Below are 17491 nucleotides of genomic sequence, written 5' to 3' on the forward strand. Positions count from 1 at the left end.
ATTCTCACCTGAGTGTGATGAGACCCACCAAAAAGGGTTAGTTTGAGGTTTAAATGTGATAATTCATGTATAGTGCTTAGAAAGCATTCAGTACATGTTAGCAGTCATTATAGTCGTTCCTGGTATCCACGGAGGACTGGTTCCAGGACCTCTGCCAATACCAAACTGCATGATGCACAAGTCTCTTATATAAAATAGCATAGTATTTGTATGTAGGCTAAGCACATCCTGCTGTATACTTTCAGCCTTCTCGAGATTACTTATGATATCTAATATGATGTAAATAATGTTATGCAAAGTTGTTATGCTGTATCATTTAGAGAGTAAGAAAAAAGTCTATATATGTTCAGAACAGATGAAATTTTTCCCTCCAAATATTTTCAATCTGCTGTTGATTGAATCCAAGAATGTAGAACCCATGAATATGGGGAGCTAACTGTATTACACTATTATATCTAGTTAAATCATCAGCACATGGACAAAATCTAGGAAAGAGGTAGATATGCTGGGTATCAGGATTGTGGCTGACTTTCTTTTACTAACAGTTCCATTTGTTTTACAATATGAATAATACTGTTACCTTTATGCAAATACGTAAATCTTTTTCATGACTCAGGAGTACAACTGGGAATCTCGACCAGCACAGATGGTACCAGCACCTCATGTAAACCCTGCGGCCACTTTATCTTTTCTTCTGCCGCTTCCCACGTTTCTTGCCACTTCCTATGGGCAGAGGGACAATTCCTACTTCAGAGCCCATTTCACTAGAGAGTAAAGTGCAAGCACTCTGCCTAGCCTCAATTCAGTGCATAATGGCACTCAAGCTGCATTCTGAAACTGAGGAAATAGGGTGCAACTGTGCACAACAGAGAGGTTTTCTTCAGACCAATCAAAATATTTGATATGTGCTCTTTCTCAGTATAAATAAGTACAATCTTGGCTTTCTACCACATTGTCAATATCTTGGGAAAATTATTTTAAAAGCCTAAAAAGCCAGACGTGGTGGCTCACACCGGCAATCCCAACACTCTGGGAGGCCGAGGTGGGTGGATCACAAGGTCAGGATTTCAAGACCAGCGTGGTCAATATGGTGAAATCCCGTCTCTACTAAAAACAGAAAAATTAGCCAGGCATGGTGGGCACACCTGTAGTCCTAGCTGCTCGGGAGGCTGAGGCAGGAGAGTTGCTTGAACCCAGGAGGTGGAGGTTGCAGTGAGCTGAAATTGTGCCACTGCACTCCAGTCTGGGTGACAGAGTGATACTCTGTCTCAAAAAAAAAAAAAAAAAAAAAAAGACACAGACCTCATGATTTCCTATTTTTCTCTCCACTTTCTTTCAATGTGGATTTAAAAATTTATCAGTTTATATCTATTTGAAAGGCTAAAAGAAAACAACCAGTTTTTATTTAAAATGCTATACTAGAATCTAGTGTTGACTGATCTCAGCATGTATATTGGGTTGAAGTGTCTTCGTATCTAGTATTTCCTTGTCTAGGACACATTAAATGCAAATCTAAATTTCTTTTCTTCAACCCTTCTTTCGGTTATTGGTATGTTGATGACCCCCTAACCCCACCCACTGACTTGCTGAAGCTAGAAACCTCAACTTCATTCTTGACCTCTGCCTCCTCACTTACCCAAATCTGCCACATCTAGTCAATGTCTAAAATCTATCAACTCGGTCAGGCCAGGTGGCTCATGCCTGTAATCCCAGCACTTTGGGAGGCTAAGGTGGTCTGGATCACCTGAAGTCAGGAGTTTGAGACCAGCCTGACCAATATGGAGAAACCCCATCTCTACTAAAAATACAAATATTAGCTGGGCATGGCAATACACGCTTGTAATCCCAGCTGCTTGGGAGGCTGAGGTGGCAGGATGGTTTGAACCTGGGAGGTGGAGGTCACAGTGAGCAGAGGTTGTGCCACTGCACTCCAGCCTGGGTGATGGAGCAAGACTCCATCTCAAAAAAAAAAAAAAAAAAAAAAAAAAAAATCTATCAACTTTGAATCCCAAAACATTTCTCAGATCCATCCAATCCTTCTGACTTCCATGTTTACCAGATATTCAGTCCTTATCAGCTCTTGCACAAATTAATCCCAGAGCATCTCCACTGATCTGCCTGCTTCTGATCTCTCCCTACTTATTTCCTGAGTTTCCTTTATAAAACACAAACTTGTACATGTGATTTACACACTTAGAAATCACTAGTGGTTTTGCACTGCCTGTAAATTAAAGGCTAAATCCTTCAAAACAACAGAGCCCTGATATGGTTTGGATCTGTGTCTTCACCAAATCTCATGCTGAATTGTAGTACCCAATGCTGGAGGTAGGGCCTGGTAGAAGGTGGTTGGATCATGCGGGTGCCATTGCAGTGACAGTGAGTTCTCACAAGATATGTTTTTTTTTTTTTTAAAAAAAGGGTGCAGCCCCTCCCCCCTCACTCTCTCTTGCTCCTGCTCCTGCCATGCAAGCAGCTTGCTCCCCCTTTGCCTCCCTCCATGATTCTAAGTTTCCTGAGACCTCCTCAGAAGCTGAGCAGATGCCAGCACCATGCTTCCTGTACAGCCGCCAGAACTATGAGCCAATTAAACTTCTTTTCTTTATAAATTACCCAGTCTCAGGTATTTTATAGCAATGGAAGAACAGACTAATATAAGCCCTCTGGAGTTCACATATTCTTGATATATTCACTGTTTTGGGGGAGGAGGTGGAGTGCTACAGGGAAGTATTTGTCCTGAATCATTCTGAGAGTATACCACAGAAACTTGGGATTCTTATTTTGGGTCTTATTTTAGTGCTGACATGCTAAAAAGTTACCTTAAAAAGCAACTGTAGGCCGGGCACGGTGGCTCACACCTGTAATCCTAGCACTTTGGGAGGCCGAGGTGGGCAGATCACTTGAGGTCAGGAGTTTAAGATCAGCCTGGCCAACATAGTGAAACCCCGTCTCTACTAAAAGTACAAAAATTAACCAGGCATGGTGGCAGGCACCTGTAATCCCAGCTACTCAGGAGACTGAGGCAGGAGAATTGCATGAACCTGGGAGGTGGAGGTTGCAGTGAGCTGAGATTGTGCCACTGTACTCCAGCCTGGGCAATTAGAGCAAGACTCAGTCTCAAACAAACAAACAAAAAAACTATTTTTACTTCCAGGCAGACTCTTTTCTTTGGCTTTAGATAATCACTATCAAAACTATGTCATCTCACTAGACTATTAATGCTTTTACTTAACATGCAAGGTAGATTTTATTCCCTCCCTTTTGCCTCCTCTCCTTTGAGAGATATAATTCCTGAGAGTGTTCATATTGGCTGATGCTATTTCATAAGACATAAATTAATATTGCACCTGAAATACCTCACACTCTGCCACCCTTCCCCCCCTGCAGCAAACTTGAGTTTCCAACAAGAGTAAAAACAAGGAGAAAATGTTTATTTTTCATACAGGACAACTTTCAAAGAGAGTAAGTTCTGAATACCCCTGGGAAGATCACTAGGATGAACTACAACAGGAACTCCAGCGTACTGAATAAGCTTGCTAATGAAAACACATCTTTACTAAAACAACTAGGGAGGACACCATCTGATGGTGGACACCAGTCTGCAGTTTGCATTTCCTCTGAAACCATCTCAACCGTTGAAATGTGCCAAATACTGCTCTAAGCACTTTCCAAAGAGTATTACATTTAATCCTCCTAACATCCCTCTTTACTGTAGGTGCTGTCGGTTTTCATACTTTGTATGATGAGAATAGTGAAGCACAGAGGTTCAGTGACTTAAGCTAGTGACCTGGCAAATAAACATCAAGTCCTTGAATTCATATAAAGCAGCGTGACTCTAGGGCTCTCTCCCAGGCCTCCCTATTACACAGCTGTTGAGCAAAATAGCAAAAGCCAGGACCTTCTGGGGCAAGTGTTTACCTGACTTGCTTTTTCCTTCTCATACGTTTTTCCAACCAATGGAATGAAATGGATCTGCAGCTGCAGGCCCTAAGGGTCCCACAAAATTGGCCTGGGGTTGGGGTGAGGAGGAACCTCCATTTTTCTGAGAGTATTAGATGAAGGAAGCCCTATCTTTTGGAAAAATCAAAGTCCTAGTGCAGGACCTTGGTGCGGCAATGCGTTGCTTTCTGCAGAATCACAGAAACCTTCCTGCATGAAATTCAGAAGGTTTGACATAGAGCTTCTCTAACCACACACCAGCTAAGGGGCCGAGGCTGAGGCTGAGTCACCCTCAAAGTTCCCTGACAGCAGTTTAACTTCACATTTCAACTGGTTTTCCAGTAGAGACTCAGGTATTTGTTGAATTGAAAGGGATGCCTGCTTTTACATGCTATTTGCTGTTAGCTCTTTTAACAGATTAGCAATAACTACCTTAACATCCCAGGGATGAGTAATTAATATATAACGACTTGTGTTTTGGGGCTTGTTTATCAATATTCTTGTTTATGGTCCTTTGGCATTTTTTGATTATCTTTATTTATTTATTTAGAGACTGGATTGTGAAACTGGCTAATTTTTGTATTTTTGAAAGAGACAGAGTTTCGCCATGTTGCCGAGGCTGGTCGCAAACTCCTGGGCTCAGGTGATCCGAAATACTACGATTTCAGGCATGAGCCACCTTGCCCAGATTTGGCATTTTCAAAGAATCATGTACTCCTTATAAACTTTACTTTAAAATCAAGTGTAATGCTGCCCACATCATCCCCTCAACTCTAAAAAGGAAAAAAAAATCAAGAAATAAATCATAGTAAAATTTGAGTCCTATTTGTCATGATTTATTCTATAAGGTAATATATGCAATAAAATTCAAAACTGAAAATTTCATTTAAGATTCCTTACAATAAGGCCAGGTGCGGTTGCTCACGCCTGTAATCCCAGCACTTTGGGAGGCTAAGGCAGGCAGATCACAAGGTCAAGAGATCGAGAACATCCTGGCCAACATGGTGAAACTCTGTCTCTACTAAAAATACAAAAATTAGCTGGGCGTGGTGGCGCGTGCCTGTAATCCCACTTACTTGGGAGGCTGAGGCAGGAGAATCGCTTGAACTCGGGAAACAGAGGTTGCAGTAAGCCGAGATTGCACCACTGCACTCTAGCCTGCTGGTGATAGAGCAAGACAATGTCTCATTTAAAAAAAAAAAAACAAAAAAAAAAACATTCCTTAGAATTATACAAAATTAGCCAGGTGTGGTGGCACATGCCTATAACCCCAGCTACTTGGGAGGCTGAGACAGGAGAGTCACTTGAACCTGGGAGGCAGAGGCTGCGGTGAGCCAAGATCGCACCATTGCACTCCAGCGTGGGCAACAAGAACAAAACTCCGTCTGAAATAAAAATATTCCTTAGAACTTGGACAAAATCCTGAAAGAAAATGAACCTTTCTCTGGAAATTTAGTGTCAATGTCATTAGGTAGTGATATAAAAACATCTACCACACCATGTTAGGAAAAACAGGTAAATTAGATACAACTCTCTGCTATATACTGAAAGCCATAGGAACAGCAAAGGGAATAGGGTGCCACTGCTCTACTCCTGGAGAATGTGGAAGGCAGATGGGTCCCAGTAGTGGTAACAAAGAACCAGTGCTTGCGAGGGGCGGGTCGGGGGGAGATGGAGAAAGGGAGTGTGGGAATGCTAGAAAGGGCAGTGTAGCAGGTGCCCAGGCAAAACAATCAGGTAGGGGTCGGGGTGAGGGTGAGGGTGAGGTACTGGAGTTAGGAGCAGAGAACAGGAGTTGAAGGGAGCCTTCATTAGGATGGGGGCAAACAGCAGCCAAGTTGCCAGGCTCTGGAAATGACCACTTTCAAGGAACACATAGCTGAGAATTTAGGGAGCACGTAGACTAATGGCTCTATTTTACAGTTAAACTAGAGAGAGTTCCTTTCTGACTCGGCTGTTGTGATGTTTTAATATGTGCTTTCACTTTCATCACTCAATCTATTAATTTTATATTTTTCAAATGTTTTTCATCACAATTTAAAGTAAATTTAAGAAAGATGTGAGTCTGTTAGATGGGGGAAGTATTAATAATTATCTGTTATTTAAACTTGTATTAAAAATAAACCCTACATTGGTCAGGCATTGTGGCTCATGCCTATAATCCCAGCACTGTGGGAGGCTGAGGAGGGTGGATTCCTTAAGGTCAGGAGTTCGAGGCCAGACTGACCAACAAGGTCAAACCTCATTTCTACTAAAAATACAAAAATTAGCTGGGCGTGGTGGCACACACCTGTAATCCCAGCTATTTGGGAGGCTGAGGTGGGAGAATCACTTGAACACAGGAGGTGGAAGTTGTAGTGAGTCGAGATCACACCACTGTACTCCAGACTGGATGACAGAGTTAGACCCTGTCTCAAAAATTAAATAAAATTTAAAAAACCAAACCCTAAATACAATCTTTAATATACTGATTTAAAATTTTAAAGAAAATCGGCCAGGCATCATGGCTCACCCCTGTAATCCCAGCACTTTGAGAGGCTGAGGCTGGTGGGTCACATGAGATCAGGAGTTCGAGACCATCCTGGCCAATACGGTGAAACCTCTCTACTAAAAATACAAAAATTAGCCGGGTTTGGTGGTGCATACCTGCAGTCCCAGTTACTCAGGAGGCTGAGGCAGGAGAATCACTTGAACCCAGATGGAGGAGGCTATAGTGAGCTGAGATTGTGCCACTGCACTCCAGCCTGGCAAGAGAGCAAGACTTGTCACTAAATAAAAACAAAAAGAAAAAAGAAAAATTAACCTAAAACCAGTTGTTTAACATACACTGTCAGATAAAAAAAAGATTAAAAATTTCCCAAGGGGGTTGGAAAGATATATTTGGGAGGGGCACCTTCTATGAGAGAGGAACAAGCAAAGACTTCCCTAGTAGTAGGGCGTGCAGCCTCAAGGGATCCATGGCCACCAGATCCCCACCTTCTGCTACATCACTGCAGGCCTTCGCATTCCTCAATGTCTCAAAGGTGATTTGTAAATACCAAGTTACACCCATACCCGTTTAGAGGCAATTATCTCTGTAATATCATTCATGTCAGGGGTCATTGCGATTCACATACACAATTATACCGAGGCAGACAAACAGGGGTCAATGTTGGACAGAAGCTAAGGGGACTGCACTGAAATGAATGATTCACAAGTGCCACACTTGTGGGAAGGGAAAAAGGAAGGGAAGTGAAGGCCATTTTTAAATATAGAATGTTCTAATTTTTGGCAATTTTCAGAGCAGTGTGACACAGGGAGAGGAGCAATGCCTCTTGAGGACTTTCTATTATTGTATTATAACATCATGCTTGTCAAAACACCTGATAAATACATAGGCCAAAATGGATCTCTAATGAAATATATGTGGCTTTATCTTACATGATAGGATTGAGGGCATGCTCATTAAGCAAGACCAAAATTGAATACATCTGCTAAAACCTACTAAGATAAAACTAGACTCAAAGTATCCTGGACAATTGAAACATCATCTGTCAAATTAAATAAAAGGCAAGTTAGTGTCATTTTAATTTGTCCTTGAGTGCATTGAGAAAAGCAGAATAAAAACTAGGCAAATAAAAACTAGAGACAGATCTAGTAGTCATAGTGGTACATCAGCTCAAAGAGACAAGCCTAATTTGTTTGTTTGTTTTTTAAGACAGAGTCCCACTCAGTTGCCTAAGATGGAGCGCAGTGGCACAATTTTGGCTTACTGCAACCTCTGCCTCCCGGGCTCAAGCCATTCTCCTGTCCCAGCCTCCTGAGTAGCTGGGATTACAGGCGACCACCACCATGCCCAGCTAAGTATTCTATTTTTAGTAGAGACAGGGTTTCACCATGTTGGCCAGGCTGGTCTCGAACTCCTGATCTCATGTGACCCACCTCAGGCAATCAACCTGTCTCAGCCTCCCAAAGTGCTGGGATTACAGGTGTGAGCCACCACGGCAGCCTGAACAGTCACTTTCTGAAGACAGGTATTTCTGATTAGGTAGCTTAAAAGGCAGCCCACTGTTTTACCAACCTTTCAGGGATGCAATTAACTGTGATCTATGGTGGTTGCATCATTATAGGGAGGCTTTTATTTTCTATAAAGACGACCTGGATTGAGACACAGGATCTAGAGATTTGCTGGGGAAGATTTAGCCTGATTACTGATTACCAATTATTGCTACAGAATGCCTAAAAGTTTACACATAAAAACTGTGCTGAATATGTTAATAAATGTTGAAATTAAAAAAAACACTTGTCAGATGGTTGCATACACATATGCACATCAAAAAGTGATAAATAGGCCGGGTGCAGTGACTCACACCTATAATCCCAACACTTTGGGAGGTAAAGGCTGATGGATGATCTGAGGTCAGGAGTTCCAGACCAGCCTGGCCAACATGGTGAAACCCCACCACAAAGCTAGATTCTGTCTCAAAAAATAACAAAAAACACCCTACCAAATGCTGTGACTTTCTGAGGAAAGTTGGGAAGCAAGTAAGACAATTAATGTATTGTTTTGAGCGCTCAAATATAACTAAAGAATTTTGTACTTTAAGGTCTTAAATGTTACATCCTTCTAGGATTTTGGCATTTAAAAATGTCACTGCATATAAACTTCTTAGAAGAAGTAAATCTTCTACCTCAAACTTGGAGTTAAACAATGACGTTAATAATGGAGAGAGAGAAGGAGGGAAAAAGAAAAGACCGTAATTTTGGGGGTTGAGGGCATGCTAAGAGGAAAGGGCAAGCTCCTTGCGTGACTGAATTAACATGTTCTAATTTCAATACATATTTCACGTTCGATTTTTTTTTTTTACTATAGTCTATGGGCACTTCCTTTTTGCCAGACGGTTATAAATAATATGGTAGACTACTAAATATACAGTTGTACATCTGATCCCTTCCCACAAAAAAGTGGATAAACTTGCAAGATAAACTCATAACAGCACGAGCAATAGGACGCTGGAAATAGGAGAGATGAAGAATAACAGATTCTGTGCACTGAAAGGAGGCAGACAGTAATGATGAGTGCAGTGGAGGAGTCACTAGAAAGCCAGCCACTTTATGGCACAGAGCTTGGGGAGGCACAGATGCCTCAAGAAGTGGGGGTGCAACATAGGGCTGAAAAACAGAGTATTAGGCCAGAGTTTCTAAGAAGAGTTAGATCCTTAACTCAATTCAACCAGGTAACTGTCCTCATCTACTGAAAACAGGTGGGAGACTGTCAAAGTCCACACACTGAATGATGAGCCCATATTCCCATCCCCACAACCCTACCATCCCCTTCTCCACTTGGGTTTAGGATGCTGGCAGCCAAGCTTGCATCTCTAGACAGGAAATCTCAAGATTCTTCTCTAGAACAAAACAAACAAAATTTTTTTGTTTTCCTCTGGGAAAACTCAACTCAGAGAAAAGATCTATATGCTGGCTGGTTGCCTTATTGTTCTATGGAGAGGACCACAGGCCAACAAGCCTGGCCCATACTCTAACACAGATCTTCAAATCATTTTTAAAAACATCTTTCTCTCTTAAAAATATAAATCAAGACATCTGAAGATACTCTAACAAGAAAGAGAAAATAGGAAACAAAGATTTTTCAAAATTACAATAAAGGCTAAGTGTGGTGGCTCACGCCTATAATTCCAGTACTTTGGAAGGCTGACGTGGGAGGATTGCTTAAGCTTAGGAGATTGAGACCAACCTGCCTGGGCAACAAAGTGACATGCTGTCTCTACAAAAAGTAAAAAACAAATTAGCCAGGCATACTGGCATGCAACTGTGGTCCAGATACTTGGGAGGGTCCCATGAGCCCAGTGGTTGGAGGCTACAGTGAGCCATGATCACATCACTGCACTCCAGCCTGGGTAAGAGCATGAAACTGTCTGAAAACAAAAACAAAAACCACATTACAATGTATTAAAAAAGTGAGAGAAATAATTATAGCCATAAACTAGGGTCTGACTATTCTTTTATTTTTATTTATTTTTGAGACAGACTTGCTCTGTTGCCCAGTTGCAATGCAGTGGCTCGATCTCAGCTCACTGCAACCTCTACCTCCCAGTTCAAGTGATTCTCCTACCTCAGGCTTCCAAGTAGCTGGGACTACAGGTGTGTGCCACCACACTCAGCTAATTTTTCTATTTTTTAGTAGACACAGGGTTTCACCATGTTTGGCCAGGATGGTCTCGATCTCTTGACCTCATGATCCGCCTGTCTCAGCCTCCAAAGTGCTGGGATTACAGGTGTGAGCCACCATGCCCAGCTGGCTCTGACGATTCTTTAAAAATCAGTACATTCAGAGAAAAAAAAAAAAAAAGCTCTTCAAAATATCAGGAAAAAATTAAGTAAATAAAAGGTTAGAAGGCTGGGCAGTATGGCTTGTGGCTCATGCCTATAATCCTGGCACTTTGGAAGGCCAAAGTGGGAAGACTACTTGAGTCTAGCAGTTTGAGACCAGTCTGGGCAACATAAGTGAGATCTCATCTCTACAAAACATACAAAAATTAGCTGGGCATGGTGGCACATGCCTTTAGTCCCAGCTACTAGGGAACCCCAGAGTTCGAGGCTGCAGTGAGCTGTGATTGTACCACTGCATTCCAGCTTGAGTGACAAAAAAAAAAAAAAAGCAAAACCAAAAACACTAACAAACAAAAAAAGATCAGATGATAAAGGTGAAGAAAGCATAGATAAATCATAACAAAAAGATAATGAGCTAGAACACAGAGGAAAAATATAAAAACAGAGGCTGAATCCAGGAGGTAAAATGCCTTATGTTAACAGGAATTATAAAAAGAGAGAGCAGAGAAAATAGAGGGAAGGAAATTTTCAGAGAACTACCACTTGACAAATTTCCTGAACTGGAAATATCGGCGTACATAAGATCTCGTAGAGTAGCCAACATAATAAATGAGAGATCTAGTAGTCAAGACGTATCATTTTGACATCTCAAGACCCTAGGGAAAAAGAGAAGATCCTCCAACTTTCCAGGAGAAAAACAGAACACGCGTTGAGGGATGAAAAATTAGAATGGCTCCAGTCTTCTCAACTGCAGCACTGCAAGCTAGAGGACAAACCAGGAACAATGATTTCAAGAGAGGGAGAAAAAAATCACTTTCAATTTACGATTTCACACCTAGCCAACTCTCAATTAAGCATGAGGCTAGAATAAAGTCATGCTCAGATATACAGGATCTCAACATTTTTACACTCCAATGCACCCTTTCTCACAAAACTACTAAAGGATGATGCACACCCTTAAATGAAGGCCCACTTTAAGAATGAGGAAAGCAAGGGATTTAGAAAACAGATCATTCAACAGAGGAGAGAAAGAAATGAAGATGATGATGATCAACTGCCCCAGAATAACAGTTATAGACCTAAAGAATAAATAACCCAATTGAAAGTGTGGCTTAGAAAAGATGTGGCCTAAAAAAACAAAAAGCAAACGAACACACGAGTTAGTAATCCTAAAGAAATGAAATGTTTCAGAAAGAAATATAGTATGCTTCATAAGTATTATAGATTTCAAAAAATGATTTTAGAAGTCTACACAAATCTTCCAAATTGCCTATTTCATTTTCTGTCCATCATTTAGGGACAGGTGGTTTAATTTGGAGGAATAATCATGTAATACATAACAAAAACATGGGAGAGAAGGAATCAGATGAAATAAAAATCCCAAGCTGGTAAGAGATATCCTATACTCACCATCTCTCTGGCTATTTCCAGCGCTTCCTGCAGGCCATAGAGCCTGCCGCAAACCAGGTAGATTCCATTGGCCCAGAGAATACAACCCTCATGGACCCAAAATTCATTGCTGTCAAGAGGTAGTTCAGGGATTTGTAACTCCAGCTCAGGGCCACCTTCTGAAGTGGTGGGCACAGAGGGCTTCGAGTCCAAAACAGTCTTTTCACTGCTGCCCTCAGTGGCTGCTTTTTTACAAGGGAGCCCCCTGGACAGGGACCGAGGGCCTCCACCACAGTCTTCCGAGCGGTGACGCCGCTTAAACCTGGGGTGTGCAGCCAGGCTCCTCTGCTCCTTCTGCTGCTGCTGCTGCTGCTGCTCTTCCTCCTCCTCAGTGTCCGTCTTGGAGCCATTAGAAGCACTTTTGTGCCGTACCTTAACTTTACTCTGCATTTCTGTGGCCCTCTTAGGAGGCGGATTCTTCGGGAGAGTGGCTGCATAATCTTGGGGATAAAAAGGTCCAAAGAGGTCACCCATGTTCCGATAACTGGCCCACTTGCCACACAGACAACAAACCAGGTGCCCCATAACCAAAGACTCTGTCACAACAGGTCCCTGCAGCATAAAGGATGAGGCCGGGAGCGCCTTGCTTTCAGTGCTGCTAGGTGGAGGGGTCAGTGACCTCTGACCCTTCCTACCCTTCACCAATTTGGTCTGTTCTTCTTCTTCAGCATTGATGATTGTACAAACGGCTCCAAGTTCACACTTATTTACTACATGGATGTAAGGGTAAAAAGACTTGTTCTTGGTGTCAGTTTTATCCAGTGGCTGGGTGGCATACTTTAGTTTGATCTCAGGTTCTTGGGGTTCCACAATGGGAACTGCTTGTTTGGTTTTTCGCTTCCTTGGCTGGGCCCCAGGCTTCCTTCTCTCCCTCCTTTGCCTCTGTTTTTTTGGCTTTGGCTCTCCATCTGCAGAACCTTCTGGTATCTGTGGGGGCTGAGGGGGTGGAGGTGGTGGCTGCTGCTGTTTCTTTTGCTTATTCACACTACCAATGGGTCTCCCCTTCTTCTTTCCTGATGGGAAATACCCCTTTGGAGGGAAGCCCTCTTGCTTGGGTGAAATCGTCACTGTATCATTCTCTTTCTCTTCGGCCTTGGGGTTTGCCTCAGGGGCCAATATGCTCACTGGAGGTACATTCTTTGAGTCTGCAAAGATTAAAGGTGCTGTTCCACCCAGGGAACCATCTGGTCTCCCTTGGTTACTACCAGGCTTCTGTGAGGCTGTGGATGTCATGGCACCAGGGGGTTCCTTTCCGGCAGTAACTGATTCTGCATGTGTCTCTGTCTTTACTTTGTCATCCCCGCTGCCACACCACTCTTCTGAAGACCTTGGAAGAGGTTTCTCAATGTGCAACTCCTGGTTTGCTGGACTGACTAGGTCAGAGGCCACCTCACCTTTTCTCTTCTCTATGTCAGCATCCTGAACAGCAACACTCCCACCTTCAGGAGGACCACTCTTCAAAGAAAGTATATCATCAAGAGTAACCGTGTCTCCCACAGCCTCTGCGCTGTTCGAGGATGCGCTCCTCCTGATATTTGGGGATGTAATCTTCTGAACTATAGCTTCCAATTTCAATCCCCGTCCTTTCCGTGGGGGCAGTATTTTGGTCTTAGCAGGGCTTGTGAGAGTAACAGGACAGTTTCTATTATCTGGACTTGGAAGGTCCTTGGAGGAGTCTCTCTTAGAGATAGACTTGATATCCTGACTGTGAGAAAGATGGGCATAGGAATTGAATGCTTTATCAGCCAGCGCCTTCCTTTGATGGGTGAAGGAGGCGACTTTTATCTTCAGTGTTACTGTTCTTTACATCTTGTGACTGTCTCTTACTGGGAATGGGAGAGATAAAAGAACGGACACGCCTCCTCATAATTAAGGGGTTTTGAGAAGAATGGTCTTCCTGGCCTGGAAGTCTCAGCATAACATTACTAGGTTTGGATGACTGTGTAGCCTCAACTAGTCCATGTCCATCAGTCTCATGGGGTGGCCCATACCTTTTTTGACTGGACATTCCTGGAGGACCACCGCTTTTGGCTGGAGAAGTCTGCCGAGAAAGATCCCAACAGGATTCTTGTAATTTCTGGGAGCCATGCTTTAATTCCATGCCCTTGTTAGGCAGACCATCACTAGACAATAGGCAGCGCCCAGTCTCCTGAGCGCTGGGGTCATGGTAAGTCCCTACCGGTGGGCCATACATCATACCATCTTTGTCATTTTTCAGAGGGCTCCGTACTCTGTCAAGAAACTGCTGCTGCCTTGGACTCTTCCGTGGTCCCTCCTGTCTGTGCTGTGCTGCAGCAATTACTCCCTGAGCAGAACCGCTGCTCCAGTCTTTATACTCCTCTGGTTGCTGTTGGTACATCTGTCTCTTATAATGCAGCTGAGAATTCAAACCTGCGTTTGGGTCCCCATAAGCATGAGCCCGAGTATTTGCATGATAAGCGGAGGCCAGGCTTTCTGAGCTGGGAGAAAAGGGAGCATGCAAAGAACTCCGGTTGGCCCTCTCTGAAAAGGTCATGTGTGGATTCATGTGATGAGGGTCTCCCCCTGGGCCTCTGCTCCGCCCAGGAGACATCTTCAATTTTTCTGCAAAGTCATGATATTGAGAAGGAGACCGACCCCTCATGCCCTCCCGACCACCAACTCTGCCAGGAACCCGCCACATTGGCGTGGGTCTGCTGTCTTGTAGGCCGTAGTCTGGGTTGCTGCTCCAGGGTTGGCACTGCCACGGTAAGACTCATGCTTAATGCTAGAAGGATGGCAGTGGTCTCCAGATTTCTTGTTGTTGAAACTAGCTTGGGATTTAGACTGTTCAAAGTCCTCCTCTTTTATCTGCCCGCTCTGGGATTTCAGCTTTGTTTCCATGGACACCAAACCACCTGGAAGAATGACCGACTGACTTAAACTTGGATTGAGACGGTCATTCCTCCCAATCCTGGTGTCGGCACTCATATGTCCCAGTGAGTGAGCCCCTGGGTCCCTGACAATCTGTCTTAGTGGAGAAATATCACAGATCACTGATCTTCTTTCAGAGAGGGAGCCCCCAGGTTCATGGGCTGATAACTGAGGCTCTATTTCAAACTTTCTGGGAATTGGATAGTCAGTCAAATTGATCTGTTTCATTTCAGGAGCTGTGCTGCTTGATTTCCTTTCCCAGGGGCCCCAGTGGGGATTTTCTAATAGAGACCCAATGCTTTTGTTCAGAAGGCTCCTGCTAGCTAATTCATTGGTTTGACCAACCAAGACATTGGGCCTTGAGGATCCTTCTAGGCTACCAGCCATCCCCTGATGCTCCTGAGTACTCCTAGAATATCTCCTGTCAGGGTGGTGGTGGTAACCCTGAAGCACTTCCTGCAGGAGGCTTGGGAACTTTTCATTTCTACCCTTTCGTTCCCCATGGCCAGTGAAATCTCCCTTTTCTTGCCCTGTAGGATACTGAGGAAAGCCACTGACATTTTGTGGCACAGATGACCCAAAACTATCTTTGTAACTATAGCGCAGACTTCCAGGAGATTTGCTAGGCTCAGTTCTGCTTGTAAAACCAGGGCCTGCTGCAGAGTGGCCACTCTGGCCATTTCCCTCTCCATTATGGTTGGAGTTGTTATCGCCATTCTTGTTTCCTTTGCTCCCTCCTCCTCCTGAAGGCTCTGGCTGGGGAAGTGATGCATGACTGGTTTCCTTTGCCCCACCATTGCTAGGTGGCCTTTGAGTGGCTGCAGAATCATCCTCTTGGGAGCCTTTATCTTGTCCACCAGGCTTTTCTACCCGACTTGTCATGGCTTCCCGGGAGACAATCACCCCAACTGTCTTCTCATTGACCTTTGGGTTCCCGTCGGATGACAATGGCATGTCCTTAGCACCTGGTGAGGTGGCCTCTTCTCTAGCTGCGGGACTAGCATTGAGTCTGGGGGGTTCATTCTGAGCACCTTGTGCCGGTGAGGAGCCAGCTTTCTCTGAGGCTCCACCTTTGTAGGTGGTGTCAGAGCTGGTGCTCTGGCCACTTAGTTGCCGCACCCTCTCACCTTGATCCTCTGAACTGCTGGAGCAGCCTCCATCTAACGATTCTGCCATAGGGGACTTCAGCTGTTCTTTAGGTTGTGAGGAGCCTTCAGAGTTTGTGCAGCTATCTACTTTCTTGGAAGATGAGGGCCTCTTGGAGGTCTTCTTCTGAGGAGTCAGGGCATCAGAAAGTAACATGTGCTGTACAGTGTTAGGAAGATTGGCCACTTGAGTACTCAGAGCACTCAAACTACTCAACCCAGGATCTGTCAGTCGCTTTTCTGGTACCCCTTCTAGTCCAAACCCTTTGAAGCCTGCGGCATGAGAATTAGGACTGGGCATCATTGATGGGGTTGGACTGAGTTGAGGCATTAACTGTAAAATTCTGTTTCTGGAACCCATGGGCACACTGCCTTGCCCACACTGGAGATTCTCCCCAGTCTGCATGAGAGGAGATGGGGTAGAACTACAGCTTGGAGACTGAACCACAGAGGCAGCGGGGGAAGGGTTAGAAATGGGGCTGAAGTTCTGGTGAAACTGCATGGGGGACCTCACAGGAACCTCAGGCTGGTTGTACTGCCCCACCTGGCTTTGCAGGGGCAGCTTGGTGGCAGCATTGGTATACTGCATCACATGCTGAGGAGGGTGTTGTTGCTGCTGCGGTTGCTGCTGCTGCTGCCCCTGTTGGGTCCCTTGTGGAATCTTTGCCTGTTCAAAATTTTTCATAGATTGAGGCTGATAGCTATAATTGGATTGTGTTCCATAAGCCTGTGCATTAGAACCCACGTTGTGTCCTTCATACTGAGATCCAGCATTCACACTGTAACTGCCATCATAGCTCTGTCCAGACTGGCTAAAACGCTGTGGTGAAGGGAAGGAGGAGGAGGAGGAGGAGGAAGCAGAAGACTGGTAGTGTTGGCCAAACTGACCCACTCTTAACTGGTAACCAGCAGCAGAGGATGGCAGAGTTGAGGGCCGCTGCATTGGCTGTAGATGGGATGAGCTGGATGCTGGCTGGCCAGTGGCCTGCGGCAGGGGCTGATGGGACTGGTAAAGCTGTTGTCTCAACTGCTGGACTTGCTGCTGCTGCTGCTGCTGCTGCTGGCTGGAAGCCTGCTGTTGGTACTGAGCACTCCCTGGAGAGAAAGGCCCTGTGTAATCCTGCTGATAGTGCGACACACCGCCAAGGCCAGAGTGCTGTGCTTGAAACTGGCCCACATGACCCTCACTCCCATACTGATTGCCAAAGCTGCTCCCCTGAGGGGGTCCATAGCTCTGCACAGGCCCAGAAGGCCTTCGCTGAGGAGGCTGTGGGGTTCCTGTAGCCACGGGGTCTTTGTTGCCTGCCATGTAGTAAAAATCTCCAGCCTCTTTCCTGAAACCCTGGTAACCTTGATGGCCAGAGGTCTCGCTAGCCATCGTTGCTGCAGCAGTTGCTGCTCCTCGTCGTCCACCGCCACTGTTACTGCCACTGCCACCACTACTGCCACCTGCACCTCCAAAATTCTGGAACATCTGGGCCTGACGAGGGCTGAACTCCTCTATCCGGGATGAGCTGTGTACCTCCTGTGGGTAGCTTTGCTGGTTTCCGTGGTAACTGCTTTGCTCTCTAAAGGACTGCATACTGTTCAGCAGCACAGCAGCAGGCCAACAGCCCTCCTAGAAACAGAAGAAAAGAAAGAAAAACATTAGACATGCATCTCCTTGGTACAAATAAAATCAAGTCTAGATGATGGAGGGGATAAGATGATTCAGATACCCAAATGAAGCTGACTGGTTTGAA

General features: G+C 44.6%; 1 protein-coding gene across 1 annotated transcript in view; it reads right to left on the bottom strand.

The window, feature by feature from the left end:
* LOC110567842 (transcription factor 20) overlaps positions 1 to 17491 on the bottom strand; it is a 75601-nt gene that overhangs the window by 34135 nt on the left and 23975 nt on the right. The window contains 3 exon segments of the mRNA XM_064368084.1: positions 11674 to 13458; positions 13460 to 14409; positions 14412 to 17367. Of these exon segments, the coding sequence (XP_064224154.1) occupies positions 11674 to 13458; positions 13460 to 14409; positions 14412 to 17367 (5691 nt within the window).

The sequence above is a fragment of the Aotus nancymaae genome, unplaced genomic scaffold, assembly GCF_030222135.1.
Source record: "Aotus nancymaae isolate 86718 unplaced genomic scaffold, 86718_ANA_hifiasm-v0.15.2.pri h1tg000076l, whole genome shotgun sequence".
In the NCBI taxonomy this organism is placed as follows: Eukaryota; Metazoa; Chordata; class Mammalia; order Primates; family Aotidae; genus Aotus; species Aotus nancymaae.